At 42.1% G+C, this 26,301-nt stretch overlaps 1 protein-coding gene and 1 long non-coding RNA gene across 4 annotated transcripts in view; one reads left to right on the top strand and one right to left on the bottom strand.

Annotated features, from left to right (window-relative positions):
- Positions 1-16,155: 16,155 nt before the first annotated feature.
- ITGA9 (integrin subunit alpha 9) overlaps positions 16,156-26,301 on the bottom strand; it is a 385,385-nt gene continuing 375,239 nt past the window's right edge. For all 3 annotated transcript variants that reach the window (XM_005546647.5, XM_074031685.1, XM_045386478.3), the window contains one exon: positions 16,156-20,792. In XM_005546647.5, coding sequence (XP_005546704.2) covers positions 20,694-20,792 — 99 coding nt within the window. In that variant the 3' untranslated portion in view covers positions 16,156-20,693. The remainder of the gene's footprint in view (positions 20,793-26,301) is intronic.
- Positions 18,562-26,301, top strand: part of LOC135969692 (uncharacterized) — a 35,868-nt gene continuing 28,128 nt past the window's right edge. The window contains exons 1-2 of the long non-coding RNA XR_010585075.1: positions 18,562-18,660; positions 20,753-21,006. This is a non-coding gene — a long non-coding RNA (uncharacterized lncRNA). The remainder of the gene's footprint in view (positions 18,661-20,752; positions 21,007-26,301) is intronic.

Here is a 26,301-nt window from a genome sequence, read left to right as displayed (position 1 = left end):
CCAGGAGGTGGAGGTTGCAGTGAGCCGAGATCGCACCATTGCACTCCAGCCTGGGCAACAGAGTGAGACTCCATCTCAAAAAAAAAAAAAAAAAAAAAAAGAAGGTGCCATCTATAAACCAGAAAGCAGGCCCTCGCCAGATACTAAACCTGTTGGAGGCTTGGTCTTGGACTTCCTAGCCTCCAGAACTGTGAGAAATAAATTTCTGAGTTTTTGTGTTTTTGTTTTTGGACAGGGTCTGGCTATGTCACCCAGACTGGGAGTGTAGTGGCACGATCATGGCTCACTGCAGCCTTGACCTCCTGCGCTCAAGCAACCCTCCTGCCTCAGCTGCCCCCACAACCACCACCCAGTAGCTGGGACTATAGGCACATGCCACCAGCCTGGCTAATTTTTTTTATCTTTTGTAGAGACAAAGTCTCATTATGTTGCCCAGGCTGGTCTTGAACTCCTGGGCTCAAGTGATTCTCCTGCCTTGGCCTCCCAAAGTGCTGGGATCACAGGTGTGAGCCACTGTGCCTGGCCTTTCTGGTTTTTGTTTTCTTGTTTTATAAGCCACCCAGTTTGTGGCCTGAATGAATTAAGATATTTGGTTTTCTCTGTTTTTCTCACTAATTTATCTCTAAACCTAGCTCAAGATGTATTAATACACATCTCCTTCCCTTACATCTGAACATGTTAGGTGCTCTTCAGCATTGATTTCTTGATAATGCAGCGTCTCCCAGAACCTTCCTACCTGCTCAGTGCTACTGGGCTCACCTCAGTGCCAGCACACTGCTGAGTGAGGTGCTGGTCCTTCCTCACCATGCTGGGCTGGCCTTCCCTAAACCATCCTCTATGATTTGATGACGTGATCAGCCCCTTGGTGGGTCTTACTTTTCCGATAGATCTGAAAGCATTGATGAGGTGAGGGAAATGGGGCATACAGAGAATAGGCATCTCCCTTAAGGTGATTACCGTGTTATTTCAGGGTCTTCAAGTAAGGCAAGAGCAGCCTCATTAGATGGGGGCAAAGGAGAGGCTTATGGAATCCTCCCTTATCTCCCCATTCCAATTCCTGGCTCCCACTCATTTACTTATCAATGCCCTACATTTCACATAAGGGATCTGATGATCTGTGGATTTAATGGATTTTATAATTTGACAACCCACAGGATTCAGTCTGACTTTTGGCAACCTTAGTCCTGTGGCTGCACAAGATAAAGGTTTTGTTTTGTTTTGTTTTTGTTTTTTTTGAGTCTCACTCTGTCACCCAGGCTGGAGTACAAGTGGCATGATCTCGGCTCACTGCAACCTTCACCTCCCTAGTTCAAGGAATTCCCCTGCCTCAGCCTCCCAAGTAGCTGGGATTACAGGCACATGCCACCACTCCTGGCTAATTTTTTTGTGTTTTTAGTAGATACGGGGTTTCACCATATTGGCCAGACTGGTCTTGAACCCTTGATCTCAGGCAATCTGCCCGCCTCGGCCTCCCAATGTGCTGGGATTACAGGTGTGAGCCACCGTGCCTGGCCGATAAAGATTCTTTTAGCCCCATCATACACAGTATCTTGTTGCACAAACTTACCTTGAACCAAAAATGTAGAATTTGAGCTGCTTGTTCTTTTTCATTAAGCTGTCCCGTGTCAGTTAGAAATGGCCAGCTTTCCTCCCAGTCCTTTAGTTCTTCATACTCTCCCTAGAGTTCAGGGCAATGGCTATTCCATCTCCTGCAAGACTTGTCTTCATTCTAAGGGCCCCCTGTTTTGACAACCTGCCTTGGGCTGGAGTATCACCGTTTAACACCTCCGGGATAGTCACTGCTCTCAGGTTCCACCAGATGGGAAAACAGTCCAGATCCTCATCTCTCTGAGGCCTGCCATTTCCAATCACTGCTGGTGCTTATATCTAGATCATGCAGGAATCTTAGTTGCAACAAATCAGAACACACCTTGGCTAGTTTAAGCACAACATGAATGTAGACGCCTAGAGAATGAGGCTGGATGGTTCCACAGCCAGAAACAAGACCCTGATTATGCTGCTGAAGGGCTCTAGGGGGTTTTTGTTTTTGCCATAGGGCACGGAGCCTGTGGCTCTTGTTGCCAATGCTGGGTATGTGGTGCCACCTCCAGGGCCTCTGCCACTGCTGACTCTGAAGACTTGGTGTTTCCCCACTGTGGCCTCCCTTTCTCTGTCACTCATTTCTGAATCAAAGCCTCGTGCAGCTATATTTCACTGTCAGTGCCTAGGTCCTACAGCTGCCAAGGAGACTGAAAAAAGTGAGTTTCTGGTTTCTATGTTTTAGGCAACATTATGAGATGAGAAATTCCCAAACTACATCAAGAGATATTACAAGTTCCAGAGTGGCTGAAAATAATAACAAATCTCCCCTACAAAGTATAAATGTTTAGTCATGATGTAGATTCCAAAAAATCAATTGTGTGACTGTAACATGGAGATTAGAAGCTAAATGTGCACTAAAAATGGAATGAATAAGTAAAACCTGGCAAAATCATATACTGAAATACTACATAATTGTTTCTAAAATGAATGAACAATATATATAATTATATATTTTTTCAATTATATATGTATCATATATAATTATATATATTTATATAGATCATATATATGAGAGAGATATATATACCAGTGGAGAAAGATGGTTGCTTCTGACTACTGTAGAGTACTTAATGAAAAAGTCTTGCAAACAAAATGTTTAGCAAAACCGGCAGAAATGATGCATGCAAGATGATAGCATTTATGTAAATTTAAAACATATAAAACAGCAGTCTATATTGTGCATAGATACATATTTATATGTCTGTTAAAGTGTAAAAAAAGGACTGGAAAGATGCACTCTAAATTCACAGTAGTGGTTCCCTCACAGGAGAAGGGGACTAGAGATTAGGGACAAAGGGCCTCCAACTTCATCAAGAATGTTTTATTTTTATGTTAAAATAGTTGGAGTGCTAGAGCAGTTAGACTTTCACAGGCAAGAAAAGATGAACCTCAGGTGAAAAAATGAGATACCACTAAACTTCTGTTAGAATGGCCAAAATCCATAACAGGATGTGGAGCAACAGGAACGCTCATTCATTGCTAGTAGGCATGCAAAATGGCACAGCCCCTTTGGAAGACAGCTGGAGATTTCTTACAAAACTAAACCTACTCTTAACCTACGATCCAGTGATTTCACTCATTAGTAGTTACCCAAATGAATTGAAAATTTATGTCTACACAAAAGCCTACTCATAGATATTTATAGCAGCTTTATTCATAATTGCTAAATCTTTGAAGCAGCCAAGATGTCCTTCAATAGGTAAATTAACAAATGAACTGTGGTACATCCACACAATGAAATATTATTTAGCACTGAAAAGAAATGGCTATCAAGCCATGAAAAGACATGGGAGAAACATAAATGCATATTACTAAGTGAAAGATGCCAATCAGAAAAGGCTACATATTGTATGATTCCGACTATATGACATTCTGGAAAAGGCAAAATTATAGAGACAGTAAAAAGATCAGTGGTTTCCAAGGGGTTGGGAGGAGGGAGGAATGAATGGGCAGGATTTTTAGGGCTGTGAAACTATTCTGTGTAATAATGTGATAATGGATACATGTCATACATTTGTCCAAACCCATAGAACGTGTAACACCGGGAGCAAACTCTTATGTAAGCTGCGGTTTTGGGTGATGATGACAAGTCAATGTAGGTTCATCAGTTATAACAAATCAACTATTCTGGTGGGGGATGTTGATAGTGGGGGAGGCTAAGTGTGTGTGTGTTGCAGGTAGGGGGTATTTAAGAATTTTACTTTCTGCTCAATTTTACAGTGAACCTAAAATTGCTCCAGAAATGAAATTTATTTAAAAAGCAAGCAAACAAAAACCTTGCCATAAGCCTAACACTTTATAAAAAATAACTTAAAATGGGTCACAGATGTAAATATAAAATGTAAAACTATAAAACTTTCAGGAAAAAAAGTAGGAGAAAATCTTCATGATCTTTGATTAGTAGAGTTTTCAGACCTGACCCAAAAAACATGATCCATAAATCATTGATAAATTGATAAATGAAAACACAAGTTATAGACCAAGAGAAAATATTTCCAAACCACATATCCAACCAAAGACTAGTACCTAGAATATATAAAGAGCTCTCAAAACTCTACAGTAAAACATCAAACAGTCTAATTAGAAAATGAACAAATGACATGGAGAGACATTTTTCTAAGAGGTTATATGAATGGCAAATAAGGACATGAGAAGATATTTGGCATAATTAGCCATCAGGGAAAGGCAAATTAAAGCCAACAACAAGATATCACACCTATTAGGTAAAATAAATGGTAGTAACAATAACAAAAGCTGATGGAATGTAGAGAAATGGAATTTTTTTTTTTTTTTTTTTTTTTTTTGCTGTTGTTTGTTTGTTCGTTTGTTTTTAGACAGGGTCTCACTTTGCCACCCAGGCTGGAGTGCAGTGGCGCAATCTCAGCTCACTGCACTCTTGACTTCTGGGCTCAAGTGATCCTCCTACCTTAGCCTCCCAAGTAGCTGGGACTACAGGTGTGTGCCACCATGTCCAGCTAATGTTTGTATTTTTTGTGGAGATGGGGTTTCGCCATGTTATCTATACCGTTGAGAAACTGGATCTTTTTATACATTGCTGGTAGGAATGTAATATGTTATAGTCACTGGAAAATAATATGGCTGTTTCTTATTAAATGAAGTATATACTTACCATACAACTCAGCAATCACATTTTTTGGCATTTATCATAGAGAAATGAAAACTTGTGTACCACAAAACCTGAATCAAAGGCTAATTATATAATATCATTATGTGAAGTAGCCCCAAACTGGAAACAACCCAAATGGCCTTCAGTGGATGAGTGATCAAATAAACTGTGGTACCTCCATATGATGGAATACTATAGAAATAAAAAGGAGCAAACTCTTAATACATGCAACAATCTGGAACTTGGATGAATCACAAGGGAATTACACTGGCTGAAAAAAGCAAAAGATTTTATGGCCAGGTATGGTGGCTCAGGCCTGTAATCCCAGCACATTGGGAGGCCAAGGCAGAAGGACTGCTTGAGCCCAGGAATTCAAGACCAGCCTGGGCAATATAGTGAGACCTTGTCTCTAGAAAAAATCAAAAAAATTAGCCGGGTGTGGTGGCACACTCCTGTAGTCCCAGCTATTTGGGAGGCTGAGGATTGGGGACTGTCTGAGCCTGGGAGGTTAAGGCTTCAGTAAGCTGTGATCATACTACTGTACTCCAACCTGGACTACAGAGCAAGACCCTATCTCAATAAAAGTGAGGAGGGTTATACTATTTTTATCACAATTTAAAACATTCTAGTATTTTTGTTTCTCTGACCCTGGTCAGAGAAAAGTTACCCCAAGTCCATATGATGTTTGGTAAAGCAAAATTTGGCCACACAGTTTTAACACAGTATTCACAAATACCAACTAACAGGATGTTTTCCAATCTGGGCTTTGGAATATATTGCCTCATAGAACAATGAAATGAATAGCAGTGGTCCAGTTAAGAAGCTTATTGAACCCATAATGTGTCTATAGTATAGTACTAGAACACCAGTGCTACCACTGTGGAAACTACCTACCAAATGTATTTTCTCTGAGAAAATAAATTCAAAGTTTCAACTTGAGATGCCAACAATTGCTTTCCCAATAGCAGAGGCAGACATTAGGAATCCCCCTCCTCCCACTCTTCCCACATGGCTGAAGAGGGTTTTCTATACATGTACAAGAGGCAAATATATTAATATAAGTTAGGAACTGCCTGCAGAGAGAAAAATGGGACAATTTCTGTGAATAGAAAATACATCTGGCTGGGTGCGGTGGCTCATGCCTATAATCCCAGCACTTTGGGAGGCTGAGGTGGGTGGATCACCTGAGGTCAGGAGTTTGAGACCAGCCTGGCCAACATATAGTGAAACCACATCTCTACTAAAAAATACAAAACTTATCTGGGTATGGTGGCACATGCCTGTAGTCCCAACGACCTGGGAAGCTGAGGCAGGAGAATCACTTGAACCCAGGAGGCAGAGGTTGCAGTGAGCCCAGATTGTGCCACTGCACTCCAGCCTGGGCAACAGAGCACTCTCAAATAAATAAATAAATAAATAAAATAAAAATTAAAAAAAGAAAAAGAAAAAAGAAAAAAAATACATGTGACCAGAATCTACATATGAAAAGAAAAAAGACTATATACTGTATAGTCCTATTTATGTAATATTCTCTATATCCAAAATTATAGGCTGTCAAAGAGTAGGGATGGTAGGGGAGGGGTTAGTATGAGGGAGTACCTTTGTGATGATTAATCTTGATTCTGGTAGTGGTTCTGGGAATCTACACATGTGATCAAATTGCATAAAACTATAGACCACATGCATGTATGTATGCACACACACAGGAGAGTGCATGTATTTAAAAACTGGTTAAATCTGAATGAAGTCTGTAGAGTGTATCAATTTCACTTTTTTTATATTATATTACAGTTACACTAGCCATTACCATTGGGGGAAGCTGGGTGAAGGGTACATGGGACTTCTTTGTATTATTTTTTCAGCTGCCTATGAGTCTATAATTATTTTCAAAAAAAGCTTTAAAAAGCCCAACAAAATACTTGAAGCAAATATAAAAAGGTGGTGATAGATTCCCAAGCATTTGTTATAATATTGTCTGTTCTTTCCTGAAACATCGCTGAGAATTAAAACAAGCGGCATGGGAAGATTTTTTTAAACAGCAGCAGATTAAAAAAATACCTAGGAGTTGCCCACATGCTTGATATGAATCAACGGGATATCGAGGCTGCCAAAAAAACATGGATACAGATATTACTTACTGAATTTAGCTCTATACTGGCAACTCAAGGCAAGAAGGAAGTTGAGCTTTCATTACAGGGTGATAGCTATTTTCTTCTTTTATGTCAACTTACGTCTTTTCTTTGCAGGATGTGGAAACTGTCGTGAAGAATAATTTCAGGAACTGGAGATTTCTTTATCCAGAGAAGATAAATCTTGTAGGTTATATAGCAGCTCACTTTATATACTTTGAATGCGGTCATCGAGATGAAACAGACATTGATTTGAAAAAAAAAAAAAAGGCAGGGGTAGACTTGGGACAGGTGGTTGGTTGAGAGGGTTAGGGAGATGGAGGGGGCACCGAGGTTCAGATAGTGCTGACCAGTGAGGTGGGGAAGTATGGTGAATGCTCCACCTAAGGGAACGTTAGAGCAGAGGCTGGAAGAAGGCAATTTCAGGGATGCTGAAGAAAAATTTCCATAGTGAGTGAGCTCTAGAATAGGTGACAATTCCAAGGTTCAGATTCTAGATATGGGCCAGCGCTTGCTGTTATGAAAGCACAGACAGCCCATAATCACACAATACCCAAGCATCTATATTCTAGCTGGAATCACCCAAGAAAACATTCCTGAACTCTCCTACTTGGCCCTGATCATGATTATATGCAACTGCACTATTCCCTGTGTCCTAGAGTCCCTTAAGTGAAGTTCTGGGACATGCAGGGGTGGCGGTGGTCATAAGGATTATCTCACAGCAGTGTATAGCAGCAGCAGAGGTACTGCTCCTTGCAGAGCAGGGCTACCCCATAGGCAGTGTGCCCAGAGCAGCAGCTCAGAGTCAGGTCTGCACTCATATTAATACTCTCTTTTCATGATATGCAAATTAAGGGGTGATTTATGCAGAAATTTCTAGGATGAGGGTGGTAACTTCTAGGTCATCAGGTCATTGCCATGGAAAGGGATGGTAACTCCTGGGTTTTGTCATGGCAATGGTAAACGGACATGGCACACTGGTGGGTTTGTCTTATGGAAAACTGCATCCACCCTGGACTTGTTTTAGCTACTCCTCAATTTGGTCTTGTGTCTGAGCCCTGCCTGCAGAATTGAGTCCCACCTCCTACCTCAAAACTATTTAAAAAATGCTCAAGTTGATATTATAAAGGGATCAAATAGAACTTACAGAAATGAAAAATATAACTGAACTAACAACTCAAACATACAAAAGCTGACATTCAAGTGAAAATGTACTCATATCTGTAACCTACTTCAAAATCCATAAGAATGAGATATGAATGGATAGATATGTGTATATATTTTTTATACATATATATTTCTAGATTTTTAAAAATAGCAGCAGATTAAAAAAATACCTAGGAGTTGCCCACACCCTTGATATGAATCAACGGGATATCAAGGCTGCCAATAAAACACGGATAAAGATATTAGTTACTGAATTTAGCTCTATACTGTCAGCTCAAGGCAAGGAGGGAAAGTTGAGCTTTCATTACAGGGTGATAGCTATTTTCTTCTTTTATGTCAACTTATGTCTTCTCTTTGCAGGATATGGAAACTGTCATGAAGAATAATTTCAGGAACTAGAGATTTCTTTATCCAGAGATTAAAAAAAGACATACATACATACATACATATATATATGTGTGTGTGTGTATATGTGTATATATATGTGTATACACATAAAAAAAGACAAACATATATACATATATATATTTTTTTAAATCTTAGACGGAGTCTTGCTCTGTCACCCAGGCTGGAGTGCAATGACATGATCTCAGCTCACTGCAGCCTCCACCTCCCGGTTCAAGCAATTCTCCTGCCTCAGCCTCCCAAGTAGCTGGGATTACAGGTGCCCGCCACCACACCCGGCTAATTTTTGTATTTTTAGTAGAGGTGGGGTTTCTCCATGTTGGCCAGGCTAGTCTCAAACTCCGGGCCTCAGGTGATCTGCCTCCCAAAGTGCTGGGATTACAGGTGTGAGTCACTGCACCTGGCCTGAATAGGTAGATATGTGATAAACCCAATATAGAAAAAATTTAATGGTAGAATCTAGATGGTGAATATATAGGTGGTTCATTGTAGAATTCTTTCAACTTTTCTGTACACTTGAAAAGTTTTATAATAAAAATGTTATACACACAGGGAGAGAGAGAGAGGGACAGAGAGAGAGAGAGAGAGAAAGAGAGATGAGGAGACTAGCTACATGGAAAGCAGATATCTAGACTTCTGATCCAGGAAGAAAAGTACACTAATTCTCCCAACAACCACCCTAACAAAACACTAAAAATGGAGAATAAAATACTGTAAATGACATATTCTTAAATGCATCAAAAAGTTAGTAATGTTTCACGTGTCCATGTGAAGAGATCACCAAACAGGCTTTGTGTGAGCAACATGGTTGTTTATTTCACCTGGTTGCAGGTGGGCTGAGTCCTAAAAAGGAGTCAGCAAAGGTGATGGGATTATCATGAATTCTTATAGGTTTTGGGATAGGCGGTGGAGTTAAGAGCAATATTTTGGGGGCAGGGGGTGGATCTCACAAAGTACATTCTCAAGGATGGGGAGAATTACAAACTTCTTAAGGGTGGGGGAGATGATAAAGAACATTGATCAGTTAGGGTGGGGTAGAAACAAATCACAATGGTGGAATGTCATCAGTTAAGGCTATTTTCACTTCTGTGGATCTTCAGTTGCTTCAGGCCATCTGGATGTATATGTGCAGGTTACTGGGGATATGATGGCTTAGCTTGGGCTCAGAGGCCTGACAAGTAAAAGTATGAAATTATCAAGCCAAAGTCGGAATGAAGTTTGCAAGGCAGAGAGATAAGTGGAGGGCTGCAGTCATTTCAGTCCTGAGCATGTAGCAAGCCTTACAAAAAGTGAAGTTTGGTTTTCATGGCCTCAAAGGGTTCTGGACCCATAAAGCAGGATATCCAAGGGCTACAACCTCAACATACGATTCAACCACATGGAAAAACACTATTCCTACTAGTACTCCTGGAGGACCAAGGAAAGCTTTGAAGAAAGTTGCCATGGGGCAGAGCAGATCACAGGAGTCGACAGGGATGGTGATGGAAATACTATTGCTGAGAAGTGGCAACCACAAGCTGGCCTTCACATGGCTGTGTTGTTCAAATTTGTGTTATTTGGGTGGTTCATAAAACCTCAAGGTATGGCCCCAGACTGGTGCCTGGCAGAGGTGAAAGCAAAGGCTCTCTATAGGAACATATTTCATCCTGGGCCTCAAAGAATCACCACAAGTAATTTTCCAAGGAAAATAAGGAGCTAACAATAAACAAACCAACAAACCACTAGTTGCACAAGGAAACCAAGCACCAACAGTGACGCTCGTCAGGGGAAAAAAGCCTAGAAAGCAGAAACAGTCATAAAAGCTTCACTGCAGTTATCAGAAACAAAATGGAAACTATGATTTTTATGTTTAAAGAAATAAACTTGAAATTATATGCAATAAATAAGAAAATACAGAGAAGTGCCCATCATATTTGAGGGAGAACTAAAAGCCTTTGGATATAAGAATATAATAATTGAAACCCAAATCTTAATAAACAAGTCTCAAAGCAGATTTGACACAGTTGAAAAGATAGTGAATACAGAAATAGGCTAGAAGAGATAGTCCAGAATGCTGCACAGAGGGATGATGGGATGGAAACAGGAGTGGTAGACAGAGGCAAGGATAAAACGAGAGGAAAGAGAATGGAGCAGAGATAATATTTAAACATACGAAGAGAACTGATGAAAGACATCAAACCACAGATGTACAGCAAATTGCAAGCAGAAAAAGTAAGAATAAATGCCATATAACTCTTCAGAGGAAAACTGCAGCACACAAACACAAAGAGAAAATCTTCACAGCAACCTAAGAGAAAAGACAGGACTCCTTTAAAGGAGTGACAAATGGGCTGACTGCTGACTTCTTTATAATAACAACAGGAACCAGAGGAAAATGAAATGTTATATTCATCCACGGAGAGAAAGTAACTGCTGATCTAGAATTCTGTACCAGCGAAGAGTCAAGAATATGGGCAATTAAAGACAGCTTCAGGGAAAACAAAATGGAAACATTTGCCATCAGCAGATTCTTACTAAAGGAAATTCTAAAGGATGTACTAGGCACAAGGAAAATGATCCCAGGAGAAAATATCTGAGATGCAAGAAGCAATTAAGAACCAAGAAGGTGGTAAATATAGGGGCAAATCTAGACTAGCATTCATTAAAGAAAACAGTAAAAACAATGACTTATGTGGTTAAAATATAAAATTAAAATACATTAAAAGATAGTGACTAGTGACTAACTCTAGATTGTGATATGTTAAATAAGTAAGATATTGTAAGTCTTTTTTTTTTTTTTTTTTTTTGAGACAGGGTCTCACTCTTGCTTAGGCTAGATAGAGTACAGTGGTACAACCACAGCTCACTGCAGCCTCGACCTCCTGGGCTCAAGCAATCCTCCCACTTCAGCCTCCCAACTAGCTGGAACTACGGGTGTGCACCACCACACCCAGCTAAAATATTTGTGTAGATATGGGGGTCTCTCTGTGTTGCTCAGGCTGGTCTTGAACCCCTGGGCTTAAGCAATCCTCCCACCTCCGCCTCCCAAAGTGCTGGGATTACAGGCATGAGCCACTGTACCTGGCTATTGTAAGGCTTAAAGTTTTAAAGTATCTGTTATCTGCATAAAGAATAAAAGAAAAGTGAATAATGGAGGGGAAGAATGGAATGTGAAAACGAAGAAAAGAAAGGAGAGAAAAACATAAAAAGGTGGACAAAAGAAAACACAAAAGATGATAGACATAAATCCAATTATTTCTTTAATAACAATAAATGTAAATAAAATAAATGTTCCAGTAAAATGATAAAGATTGTGTTAGAATGGATTTTTAACATTCAGCTGTATGATGTTTACAAATGACACATGCAAAGCACATGGATATAGAAAGATTATAATAAAAGGACGGAAAAAGATATGTTGTGCAAATACTAATCAAAATAGACTTTAAGACAAGAAGGTATTACTAGAGATAAAAAAGGATCAGTGCATAATGATAGAATGTTCCGTTTCATCAGGAAAAGATAAGTAATTCTAACATTTTAGGTCAGATAATTCCATTTTGGGCAAGGATGTGGGAATATACACTGTTGCTGGGAGTGTCCAGTCTGTGGTCATTTTAGAGAGAATTTAGCAGCAAAATAAGAATGTAATCAAACACCTTCAGATATAATAGATATGATAGATACCATGAGATTCTGGCTCTGCCCATAAAGGGCCATGCGAGTGTTCACTACAGCAGGCAGTGAAAGCAGCAAAGGCTTCCTTCAGAGGGGCTGGAGAAGTGAAATGTGCTGAAAACATAGTGTACAATTTAATGCTGTAGCCAGAAACAATGAACCAAATGTAAACACAGCAACATCAATACAACTTGGAAAAATAAAACAGTGTGTGCTCAATACCATTTAAGTGAAACACAAAAAATAATATGATGTACATCCATGTTTAAGGACGTGTATTTATTAGACTTGGTTCCTCTGGGACAGAGGGGAAGGTGAGTGAGGGTGGGGGACACAAAGGAGAAACGTCACATAAAAGAGGAAAGGGCTTTGTACGGACATGAATATGATTAACCAACTCCATGCATCCACCCCATCCCTGACTCGAGCCCAAATAAAAGTTTGCCTCTTGCTTAAATCCAGCCAGACTTAAGATTTGAAGCGTACAAGTTTAGAGCTCAAGGTGGCTATAGAGTCTGAGTATATTCTCAATGGAGGGTGTGGCAACTGGTAGTTCTCCAACATTTACTCTCCTCTTACTCCTTTATAATGCATTCCCCAGCCTCCTTAGTGGGTGGGTATATCTACATAATTAATTTCTGGCCAGCGTTAGGTGGAACTTCTAGGAAGGATAGTTAAAAGGGAGGGGGCATATGTCATTCTGTCCTCTTCTATTTTTGACTTGGAATGTGGACATGATAGCTGGTTCCCTGGTAGTCATCTGGGACCATGATGCAACCTTGAGGGTGCTGAGAAAGATAGGAGCTGGATTCCTGATGCCCATGGAGCTGCTGTACCAGAGCTGCTTTTTTTGGGAGAGAGAAGCACACTTGTATCGTGTTTAAGGCCTTATTTTGGAGTTTTCTATTATATGGAGCCAAATATTCTCCTGATAAGGTGAGGTTAGAGTAGATGTGGAATTGGAGATAATTTCATTTTTTCCTAATCAGTCACCTTCTAGAAGAAATATTTCCTGGAGATTCTTTTTCAAATGCCAACTTTTTAAAATACCAATTTGTTGCCTTCAAAGGATAGTAGTTATACCTTCATGGAGGTTTAATGTTTAGAATTAAAAATTGATTTAAAATAAAATATAAAATAATTTGGACTTTGAAGCAAAGCAGAGATTTGGCAGCAGGCAGCCTTAAGAGTTCAGCTCAGGGATAGCAATATCTCATAATACACACTTTAGTTGCATATATACATAGAGTGAAGGGACATGATCTTAGGGACTGGTGGTTTGGCCGATGGATAGCTGCCAATCGGTCTGACTGTGCAGCCTGAACTCTAAGTAAGCACTTACATTAATTCTGTTACTAAACAGTAACCTTATGACCAGACAGACTTTAAGGATGAGAGGTAATCTGGTGAGCTGTTAAACTCCTGATTGAATAGGAAGCAGACTTTACTAATTAGTGATTTTTCTTCCTCTTAAGTTTGTATCTTTTGATTCTTTTGAGTTTGTCGAGTCCATTTCCTGGCTTAGGAAAACAGGTTGGGCAACCTCAGAGAAACCTATTTAATTAGCATTAGTAATGGTGGCAGGTTTGTTAAGCCAGGAAGCACTGGAATTAAATGCTTGAAATTACTCACTGGACCATTGTCATAAGTGTCAGGTTCATCAGTGCTCTTTGCTCCAACAAATCTCTTTGCAGACCTACAATTTGGCATCTCTTTTGGCTAACCAATTTATAGTCTCCCAGATATAATTTTATTTTCAAGTAATTTGCGTATGTTTCATTGTTGCGAAAGAGATGCTCACTGTAGAGAATGAATATTCAGACAAATAAAAACAAAATAAAACAAAGTAAAAGCCTGCCAATCTCACCTAAAGACAATCATTCTTAACCCATTGGTGTGTATTTTTTCATAACTCTTTTATACTGTGTGGTGTCTATGTGTATGAATTTTAACCATCAAGGCAGTAGAAGGAATTTTAATAAATCTAAAAGCAGTAATGAAATAGAAAGCAAAAACCAGTAGATTTGATTGGTACAGCCAAAGGCTTACTCTTGAAAAAGACCAAGAAAATACATAGATCTTTATTGGTCTTGCCAGAGGCGTTTGAACCAGAGCAACTCCATCATGAATAGGGGCTAGGTAAAATAAGGCTGAGAGCCACTGGGCTGCATTCCCAGGAGGTTAGGCATTCTAAGTCACAGGATGAGATAGGAGGTCTGCACAAGATACAGGTCATAAAGACCTTGTTGATAAAACAGGCTGTTATAAAGAAGTCAGCCAAAATCCTTAAAAAATCAGGAAACAACGGGTGCTGGAGAGGATGTGGAGAAATAGGAACACTTTTACACCGTTGGTGGGACTGTAAACTAGTTCAACCATTATGGAAAACAGTATGGCGATTTCTCAAGGATCTAGAACTAGAAATACCATTTGACCCAGCCATTCCATTAGTGGGTGTATACCCAAAGGATTATAAATCACGCTGCTATAAAGACACATGCACCCGTATGTTTATTGTGGCACTATTCACAATAGTAAAGACTTGGAATCAACCCAAATGTCCATCAGTGATAGACTGGATTAAGAAAATGCGGCAAATATACACCATGGAATACTATGCAGCCATAAAAAAGGATGAGTTCGTGTCCTTTGTAGGGACATGGATGCAGCTGGAAACCATCATTCTCAGCAAACTATCGCAAGAACAGAAAACCAAACACCGCATGTTCTCACTCATAGGTGGGAATTGAACAATGAGATCACTTGGACACAGGAACGGGAACGTCACACACCGGGGCCTATTGTGGGGAGGGGGGAAAAGGGGAGGGATAGCATTAGCAGATATACCTAATGTAAATGATGAGTTAATGGGTGCAGCACACCAACATGGCACATGTATACACATGTAACAAACCTGCACGTTGTGCACGTGTACCTACCCTAGAACTTAAAGTATAAAAAAAAAAAAAAAAAAAGCAGCCAGCCAAAACCCACCAAAACCAACATGGCTAAAAGAGTAACTTCTGGTTCCCCTCACTGCTCATTATATGCTAATTAGAATGCATTATCATGTTAAAAGACACTCCCACCAGTATCGTGACAGTCTGCAGATGCCATGGTAATGTCAGGAAGTTACTCTATATGGTCTAGAAAGGGGAGGAACCCTCAGTTCCGGGAATTGTCCACTCCTTTCCCTGAAAACTCATTCATAATCCACCCCTCATTTGGCATATAATCAAGAAGTAACAATAAAAATGGGCAACCAGCAACCCTGGTCCTGTTTTGTCTATGGAATAGCCATTCTTTTATTCCTTTACTTTCTTAATAAACTTGCTTTCAGTTTACGGACTAGCCTAGAATTCTTGATTGCCCAAGATCCAAGAACTTGCTCTTGGTGTCTGGATCGGGACCCCTGTCTGTTAACAGTCTTGTCTAGGGAAAAAAAAACACATAAATGAACAGCATGTGGAATATGAACAAGAACATAACTATTAATAGACAGATGGAGAGTGAAAACCTAAGAGAATACAATATTTGTAAATGTGTAAGAATGTTATCAAAATGCTTCTGGAAAAATGCTTAGTAAGTCTCTCACGCTCACCTGTACCAGGGGTCCATATTTCTAACTTTGGAAGTGCCTCCTGGATACGCCCACGTGGGTGCCTGGCCATCCACTCAAATCTAACCTCTCTAAAAAGTGATTCTCCCCTACTTCCTTCTCACACAATTGTGTGGCCAGAGCAGCCAGACCAATGGCTCCAAACTACCCCCAAGTGTACTGATAATAAGGAATTCATGCCATTTAATTTGGGCACATTTATCTCAAGATCAAGAACGTAGGTGTAGCCCTGGGCCAGGGGAGTCAGGGTGATACAGAGAGAAGGTGGTACCTCTGGTGTGGAGGCCAAGGACTTCGGACAGTTCAGCCACATCAGCTGGGCTCTTCGTGTGAATTAGATGACCTCGATGTTCTTTTTAACGCTCATGTTGTAATACATTGAAACCCTAGCTTCAACACTTTAAAAAGTTCTTATTAGCAAATAAATTACAGACTGAACTCCTGAATCATTTGCAGCCATTTTTTATTCCAAACATGTATGTTTTTGTAAACCTGACATTTCCCAAACAGTGCAAGTGAATCAGAAGTGATTGCTTAGACTTTAATACATGTGACATTGTGAGGCAGTACACCCTCCCCCCACCCACCAAAATTCCTCAGTGGAAATGTACATGGATGCATCAGTAAAGTTCTGGAAGTGCAGATAGCGTGTGTGCCTGCCATGCAATTAATCACTCGTAAAGCTTTTAAACTCACTCTGCCAGTCACACCGTGCACATTAGAATTAAAACAACAACATCAACATAAAAAACCTTAACACAGTCTGAAACCTAGATCATTGTGCTATAAAGCATTGCACCATGTTGGGCAATTTGTTCACTTATTCCCCCCATGTGCTGAAAATTCAGAAGACATCCCAGAAGTTTCATTTTGGCCCTATTGGCTCTGTGTTCTCCCTTCCGCCATTCTGTGTTTCAGAAAATATTCTCCACTGTGTGTATGGTTACTCTATACATATCAAAATATCAACTAAAAGTGTGCATACTAAAGCATTTCTGAAATGATGCTCACTTTCTGCCTTTTGTCTACTAAAGGTTCCAAGTGACAATCCTTTCCAGCACCTCTAAATTTTGAGACGTTTGAGCCAAGTATACAGTTCACCAGATGTACGTTTCACACGTAACCCAGACACAACTGCAAGCACCTGGCCATAATGCCTTACCCCAAAATAAGTCATAACCTTTCAAAAAGCCACCATGCTAGGGTTCCACAGGTAGCATACAGCACGCGGATCGTTTGGGGATCTGCTCTGCTTCCGCATGGAAAACAGGACATTCCCAGGAGTGCTGTTGGGTTTTTGTTTTAAACCTCATTGCGTTTGGCTCAAGGGCAGTAGCGACATGATTTGGTGAAGGAGGACTTCCTATTGGATCTTCTACAAAGTCTCCCATACCTCTGAGTACCCACGATGCTGACAGAGGTTTCCTGAAGAACTGCCTGAGGAAACCTCAGGGCCGAGTGATTTGGAGTGGATGCCTGTCAGTTGCCACTAAGCCAGTGGACCCTGCCCCTCCTGCTAGTGTCCCCTTGTTTCTAAACTTCACGGCCTTTTCTTTGTGACAGCTCTACAGCTCACGTGGGGGATGTTCCAAACTCTCCTGGGTCCTATGTACATTGAGCATAAGCAAAACTTGTTTTAAAAAAGGGGCACCGTTTTACCCAATTTTTACAAAGGTCCTTTGTCATATTTAAAAAGCATTTCAGTTCTCTGAACAGTTGGTTAAAACCACATTGAAGACTCAACTAAAAGCTGAAGGAAACTGAAATAATACTGCTCAGGAGAATATCTTATAGGATTCCACAGTGAACCCATGGAAGCAGGAAGGGGTGAAAGTAGAACATACTGTAGAATTTTCAAATAATATTCTGGAGGGGTAACAGACACAGCAATCCACCCCATCTGCTTCCCCTGAGAGCATAGAGAGGGCTTCTGAGCTGGGAAGGAGCTTGTGAACTGCCCAAATTGAGAGAGCGCTAATGATATGCTTAACTTCTCTATCACTGCGCAAAATGGTTAACTCCCCAGTCCCTGTAGCCCCACCTGCTACTAAGCATGATCAGACCAGCAGAGGCATCATCCTTCCCCAGTTTCCTGGGGAGGCTTTCAGTATCTGCTCAAGGTGACGCCAAGGCTGGTTTTCTTAAAACCTGCCTTTATAAAGTCTTAGTGACCTCCTGGGTATACAGCTCCTCATGTGGGTCCACCCATGCAGAATCAAGCAGAAGCAAATAGGTCCTGGCTCTGAGACTGCCCACAGGAGTCTGCCCTTCTCAAGCGGGGCTTTGCTGGCGGGCAGAACATGGGCCTGTGAGTCACCCTTCTACACTGTCACCAACACACCTACACCCCTGGCAGGAGACAACTTAGGTGCTCTAAGTGCATGTGGCCAAAGCTGTTGATGGTGCTGTTCCAGGAATATCACCTAAGAATCCTAAATGCTTCATTAAAGAAAACATGGCATTATGAACAAGAGTCCATCAAAGGAAAGCTGCAAATGGCATCCCATTCAAAAAGTCCACGTCTCATACACCATTGCATTTTGCCACCCTGAGGCAAAATGTCCCTGAAGTGTTCTCTGGGGAACCTCCAGCACCTTGCGCAGTGCCTGACACACAGCAGGGGCCTCAGAAATGGCTGTTAATCAGTGACTAAAACCCACTCAAGACTGCTTTTCTTATTGCTTTTGATAAAACTCATAAGTGAACTCTCAGCGAGAGTTGGTTTCTTTGCCTCATCCTGCTGCCTGTAGCTACCTCTGTGCCTTCATCCCACAGTTGGATGCAACATCCCTGATTTCTAGGATCAGCTTGGTTCATGCCATTGACCCTTGGTTTTTTTGGTCTATTCCCATGTTCACCAGGAAGAGAAGCATGAGGTTACATTTGTAACCTCCCTGCAGCAGAGTCAACTGCATAATAAGAAGAGACCGAAAGACACACCTGCTCCATGCCAGGTTAGTACCCACCCATCACCCTCATAATTTTGCCAAAACTTTAGATATGTTTGTGAGTATTAGCCAAGTATGTGTATTAAAAATCTGTCTTCCCAGAAGTTGAGTTTGGTGTCCTTTTGACAATGTTCACAGACTCCCAACATGTTAGCTTCCAGTTAAAGAAGGTGCTATAAGAGAGATCCTTGGTTTTATAGATTGTTTCATCCCCACTGGATGCCATGTGTATGTAGCTGGCACTTTGGCAGGCTGTCATAAGCCATTCAGACTCTGTTAGACCCTGCTCTTAGCCCCATGTTTCCTGTCTTATTAGATGGTTATCCATCAGCAGGAACAGCAGCCATAGTTGCTAACAGTTACTGTGTGATCACTCTGGGCCAGGTCAGTGCTGAGCATGCTACATCCATCACCTTACTGCCCTTTCAGAAAATCACACTGCACTCAAAACTAGGCAGCACAGTGCATCTGACAATATATCTACTGTCAAACAGAGAGCTTGGATACTGAAGGCCATAACTCAGCTCTCACACATGCAGGGGGTGGGGAGGGGCCGTGCTCTGCTCAGATCCCTTTGCGTCATTTCTTTTGCATCATTTACCTGTGTTTCCCTAGGCTGAGGATGCACCTGTGGTCTTCCTTTAGCGGACTGCCCTGAGCTACGGGAGCCATTATGCCAGTAGGAATCGAGAACAGAACGTTTACACCTCCTCTGGGTACAGCCAGCCCCTTGATTCAGCTTGGGACACCTCTGAGGCCTAACTTTCCCTCCGGAGTTCCCCTGATCAGGCTGAGGCTAAAGTCCATGGAGCTCTTCCTGAAATGATAAACCTTTGCCTGGCTTTCTCTCCTTCCTTGTCCTGCTTCCCCCACTCCCTTACTGGTATCCCCCTGGGAATACTTCCTTAATAACTTACTTGCACACAAATCCTTGTTTCAGGGACTGCTTCTTGGAAACCCAACCTAAGACATTTTTAAAAAAATGGTTAAATGGTCCTCTCTGGGATGGAATCTGCAATCACCACTAGCTGGGACAGCCAGGGTGGTAGGGGAAATGAAGATCTCTCAACGAAAATGACCAAAAAAAGGCAATCCCTCACAGCGTTCAGACCCAATTCTTTGCTTAGGGGACAATGATTTAGTCCTTGTGGTGTGTGAACTCTGATGTAGGATGTCCAGGATGAGACACCATTCTGAGGTTTACCAGATGACCACATGGCATTGCTCCAAGCTTTCATCCATCATCTGTGTAGAAGGAGGGTGACACGTCTGCTATATAAAGGTGATACAGAGCAGATTTCTTGCTAGGGATCAGGTTTTCCATCCAAATTCTTGTTGGGAATCTTCCAATGAAAAGTACATATGAAAAGACACTTACAGTTCTTTAGCACACGTTAGCACGTGACTCCACACTTCATCGAGGCAATAAAGATGTGAAATGTTCTTAGGGGTCTTGCCACATCCACAGTTTATATGCACCACTGCCAGCCTGGTGGATTCATTATGTGAGGTTTCTTCAACTTATTTCATCTGTAAGTCTTTTTAAACAGCAAGTTCCAAAGTACAGTAAGATTTTCATCCTTTAAAATTTGTATTCGTGGATACGTACTTCCAAGATTTTAGGCCAGATATCAGTGCTTGAGTGAATTATATAACTATTTAATAGAAATAATAAAACATCGATACAAATATAAAGACATAATCAGTATAAAAGGCTTATATTTATAAAAAATACTTTAGGTAACAGTTTTCCCCTGAGGGTTGACCATGCATGTTGCATCCATAAATATTGCTCGGCTCTGAAGCTCACTCTCCAAAGTTCAGAGTTCATCTTTAAAGGAAGTGGTGCTGGCCCCGGTCGTGTGACCTGGCCGAAGTGGCTGCCTCAGGCTGGCACCTGGGCTTGATAGAATGAAGAAGAGAACAGCATCAGTGGGGCCTCCGAAAAATCTGGAGAAGATTTTTTTCTTCCAAATATGGAAGATACAAAGATCAAGGATGACAGGCTAGTGATCAGGTCATGTGACTGGTGTGGCAGCTCACTGGTTTTTCTGGACCCAGTCCCAACTGTCTTCATTCTCTTTCCGGTTCTTCTCAGCTTCGATAATTTCTTTGTACCTTCGGCGAAAGAAGCCCATCTGAAAGGCAGAAAGAAAGAGGAGAAGCTGAGTTAGAAGTACTGAAGAATCAGCCACTGTGACCCCAAGGCAGCCTGTCCCTGGGTAGGTGTGACCTGTACTCACAGGGCTGGGGAGGCCTGGAGGACCCCTCAGATTCGAGAAAACACTGGCAAGAAAAACATCCTGTGGAGACATTTTTCAAAATGCACGGACTTCCTGCAGGTGACATTAGGTAAGCTGTTTGTTCCTTGTAAAATGCATCTGGTGTAGTGTTTTCCAGACTGTGTGCTGGGGAATACTAGTTACTGAGAGCTGTTCAAAAGTGTTTGGGAGTAAAAAAAGGTTTCGTGGCTGGGCGCAGTGGCTCACACCTGTAATCCCAGCACTTTGGGAGGCTGCGACAGGCAGATCACTTGAGGTCAGGAGTTTGAGAGCAGCCTGGCCAACATGGTGAAACTCCATCTCTACTAAAAATACAAAAATTAGCTGGGCATGGTGGTGTGTGCCTGTAATCCCAGCTACTTAGGAGGCTGAGGCATGAGAATTGCTTGAGCCTGGGAGGTGGAGGTTGCAGTGAGCCGAGATCGTGCCACCACTGCACTCCAGCCTGGACGACAGAGTGAGACTCCATCTCAAAAAAAAAAAAAAAAAAAAAAAAAAAAAAAAAAAAAGATTTCATGGTCAAATAAGTTTGAGAAATGTGGCTTTTTTTTTTTTCTTTTAGAGAGAGTCTTAATGTACAGTGGAAAGTAAAGGATCCATTACCATTAATTCTGGTGGGGAAAAAACCAGGGACCTGACATTTCCCAAGCTTATTTGGCTTTTGATAAACCTAGTATCTTGAGAGATCTTAGCCATCTGTGGAATAATTTAATAAATACTGCTCTCACATGAGAGGCTGTTTAAAGCATCTGCAGGTCTGCATTCTACCTTGCTGTCATTTACATCTTTCTCTCAAACCGGTGGAATCTGTGCTGTCTGTGCACCACAGTCAGCAGCACATTCTCACCTAGAACAGGCGTTTCATCCTGACCCAGGATGGCAATTTCCTCTAGCTTAGTTCTGAAAAGACTCTGCCCTTTGATGTTGCATTAGGTCTTACAACTCTTCACATATGGTAAGACAAGTTTCTAATTTTTCTCATAGTCATCACCACCGAACAGTTAAGCAATGTTTGTAGCCCAAAGCTTACCTTTCCTCCCATGCTCTCAGAGACTCGGCATCTCTCGTCCTCGGCTCACTAACATTAGTGGGCTCTGTTTATGAGGTCAGACATTCTTCTCTGCATCTCGCCTTAAACATGGCTGACTGTATTGGGTGTATAAATACCCCAGCTCCCTCTCTCCTTGGGTGGAATAACCCTGAGGTGCATGTTCTACCAGTTTCCCCATGGAGCTTGCCTGCAGAGGTAACCAGCTTGATGACACATCTTTTATTGGCTTCCTTCTCCAACAGTTTTTCCTGAGATCACCTTCCAAATAAATGACTTGCCCTCAAATCATTGTTTCAATCCCCTTGAATAGAAGAAATGAAACAAACACACACACTTGACCTGGTGCTGGTGGGCCTGCCACACTGCAGGTTTGTGGTACCATGGTATCAACAGCCTGCAATTCCCAAGTCATATTTGAAAACCCTCAAGACTCTCTCTGCAGTCTGCTGCCAACAGTGCACACACACACAAGATGTGTCCTACACAAATCATGAAGCAAACCCAGCTGTCACGGACACATCAAATGTCTTTGTTGTCTGTGTACTTGTCCTCAGGCTTCTTCACTATGAGCCAAACATCTAGGGAAGCATCACAGCCACCCTGATGGTCACAAGCTCCCCCAGGAAGGGAAGGCAGGTGGAGCTCAGGAACTGTCTGTTGCCACCATCTTTCTGCCTCCCTAAAGGGGGCTTACTGTCTAAGCCAAAGACGAGAACCGTCAAGGGAGCCACCGGGTATCTTCACCCACGTTGTCAAGGAGATCCTAAGCATTCACTGTGAGTAGAGCTGATAAGGTGGTGCAGTTTGAATGACTGGGAAAGAACAGAAGCTTTCTTAGAACAACTGGCAAGAGTCTTGTGCTCTGAGGCCAGTTTTGTAAACAGACATTGAGTTCCCGGTGATTTCAGCCCTGGAGGTTTCTTCCCAGCATAAGACCACATTCATCAGAATGCCACGTTCTGACGCCCCCACACATATACTTTTCTCTCCTAAAACCTCTTCCACCTTCTCTCTGCAAGAGATGTGGAAAAGTTGCTCGGCTAGAATTTTCTGGATAATTAAGAAAAAGTCATAGTCGTCATCCCCACAGCACACCCACAGAAGGTCAGAAAAACGGACCAAGATGGAATGGAAATCTAAGAAGCTACTGCCTGAAATGTCATTCTTTTGTGATAAAGATGTGGTTGGCCAAGAAAACATGACCAGATGTGGCTGGTCACATGCCGTGAAGGAGAATGTAATCATGAAACTGTGGCTGGACGTAACAGGGAAATAAGATTCTCTAGTACATACCTTTGGCTGCTGATGTTGCAGTGTGTCAATAGTCCCAGGTCACTCAGTTGTAATTCCAGAGAAGTCTCATTTCCCTACCATGGCACTATTAAGCAGAATCTTTTTTTCTTTTTTTTTGTTTTGAGACGGAGTCTCGCTCTGTCACCCAGGCTGGAGTGCAGTGGCCAGATATCAGCTCACTGCAAACTCCGCCTCCTGGGTTTACACCATTCTCCTGCCTCAGCCTCCTGAGTAGCTGGGACTACAGGCACCCGCCACCTTGCCTGGCTAGTTTTTTGTATATCAAGCAGAAAAATTCTGTCCCCTTATTATATCCTGCATTTGTGTTAGGGCTCCTTGAAGGCAGGCTTTGTGCTTTCAATCCCCAGCACTCAGCATCTCACCTGTCCTTGGTACCAGTGCTAAATTGCAAAGGATGCCTCCACACCCTTTACCATGTGACTCTCCAGCTCTTCCCATCATGAGGTGGAGTCTATTATTCCAGCCTTGATTCTCTGCTGAGACTAGCTTTGACAATTGATGATATGGAGGAGATGCTGTATCTGTTACACACTTAGTCCCTAAGGGGCCTTGCACACTTCCAATTACTTTCTTAGAACCCTGCCCTGCTTCCATACAAATGCCTATGTCTAGCCTGCTAAGAGACCAGTTTTTTTTGAAGCCCTCCCAGACTAGCCAACTCCCAGCTGCCTGCAGAGGCACATGTAAGTCCTGCTGAGCTCCAACTGCCCCATTGAGCTCAGTCCAAATTGCCAACCCACAGAATTGTGACCCGCATAGATGGATATTGCTTTTTTTTTTTTTTTTTTTTTTGAGACGGAGTCTCGCTCTGTCGCCCAGGCTGGAGTGTAGTGGCTGGATCTCAGCTCACTGCAAGCTCCGCCTCCCGGGTTTACGCCATTCTCCTGCCTCAGCCTCCTGAGTAGCTGGGACTATAGGCGCCCGCCACCTCGCCCGGCTAGTTTTTTGTATTTTTAGTAGAGATGGGGTTTCACCATGTTCGCCAGGATGGTCTCAATCTCCTGACCTCGTGATCCGCCCGTCTCGGCCTCCCAAAGTGCTGGGATTACAGGCTTGAGCCACTGCGCCTGGCCAGATATTGCTTTTAAGCCGCTGAATACTGGGGTGGTTTTTCATGAAGCATAAGTTAACTGGTAAAGACTCATTATTTTTTTTTTGCTGACTTAATGAATCAGACAGACAGCTGATAGGGCTCTAGATTTAGCATCAGTCAGGGTGTCTTGCTGAACTGGACTTTTCACTTTTTTTTTTTTTTTTTTTGAGACAGAGTCTCACTCTGTCGCCCAGGCTGGAGTGCAATGGTGCCATCTCAGCTCACTGCAACCTCTGCCTCCCAGGTTCAAGTGATTCTCCTGCCTCAGCCTGTCGAGTAGCTGGGACTGCAGGTGGGTATCACCCTGCCCAGCTAATTTTTGTATTTTTAGTAGAGACAGGGTTTCATCTTGTTGGCCAGGCTGGTCTCAAACTCCTGCCATCAAGTGATTCGCCCACCTCGGCCTCCCAAAGCGCTGGGATTACAGGCATGAGCCACTGTGCCCGGCCTGAACCAGACTTTTCTTGTTCATCTCTAAGAGCAAAAGCTGGCTCACTTTCTCATAACTATGCTAGTGTAAGGATTTGATATAGACAGTGTGTAAACAATCTGGAAAGGATTTAGAGCACCTGAACTCACTCTTACATGTGGCTTTCATGTGCTCAAGTTTTTATGTATGCCGTTCTTGCTAACAACAAGGTGAAGGCATCTCTTGCAGGCACCCAGAAGCAAGCTTCTTTCTCTCAGTGGAGTGGTGTCAGCATCAGGCCTGAAAATCACCTCCACCCACCCATGACTGAAACAGCCTTGCAAGCTCTATGCCCCACTCTAACACTGCAGGGTCTCCAGTCCTGTTCCCAACACAGCCCATGCATAATTTCTTGGATGGGAGGTCAGAGTTACCATTGATGTATGCCTTCCTTTTTTTAAGAGTCCGAAGACCATTTCTTAAAACATAATGCACTCTCATGGCTAGGGAGCTGTGGGTACAGTAGTGCAGGTGCTACACTGCATTTAAGGGGCTGGGAGATGGATACCACTCACATCACAGATATCAGACGTATAAGTTTACTATAACTGTTTTCCAACAGATGGCAGTAGAGTGTCTTGTTCTCATAAAATCAGGGTTTTCTGAATTTTTTCTGACAGATGGAAGTAAAGAGTCTTTAGAAAGGGGTGCTATTTACTATTACAGTTTGTACAAATGTGCCCTATAGTCTAGTGATGGCTCTGCCAAACTAATATTGTTTCTTTTTTTCGGGGGGGGGGGGTTACAGAATCTCCCTCTGTCCCCAGGCTGGAGTGCAGTGGTGCGATCTTGGCTCACTGCTATCTCCACCTCTGAGGTTCAAGTAATTCTCCTGCATCAGCCTCCCAAGTAGCTGGAATTACAGGCCTGCACCACCACACTCAGCTAATTTTTGTATTTTAGTAGAGACGGGTTTCACCACGTTGGCCAGGCTGGTCTCGAGCTCCTGACCTCAGGTGATCCACCTGCCTCAGCCTCCCAAAGTGCTGGGATTACAGGTGTGAGCCACCGCGCCCGGCCTGGGAAGGTCATTTTCTGGCTTTGAGTCATAGTGTCTTCGTCTCTGCCTAAGAGATCAATGGGATTCTCAGACCTCTTCCAACCCTGAAACATCATGACAGCTTTTTTCTGTTTTCCCCCAAGTGAATTCAGGGCTCTAGCCTGTGGGCCACATAGCTCGGTACTCAGGACTTACACTAAGGGGGAACAAGGCTTTGTCCCGTCTCAATTTTTCTCAAAGATTTTTGAGAAATTTTTTGAAAATTCAATTTTCAATTTTTAAAACTTTGTTAATTTTTGAAAGAAACAAATAAAACAGAATTTAATAATATTTTAAATGATTATGAGGTCTTGGAATTCATAAAACACATGCAGTTATGTTCACTTATCTAACTTTTATAGTCTTTCGAACTATCGGATTTTAAGGTCAATTTTACCG

This window comes from Macaca fascicularis, chromosome 2 (genome assembly GCF_037993035.2).
Source record: "Macaca fascicularis isolate 582-1 chromosome 2, T2T-MFA8v1.1".
Taxonomy (NCBI): Eukaryota; Metazoa; Chordata; class Mammalia; order Primates; family Cercopithecidae; genus Macaca; species Macaca fascicularis.
Note: the sequence above shows the minus strand (reverse complement) of the source record. Positions and strands in the feature narration are given on the sequence as shown.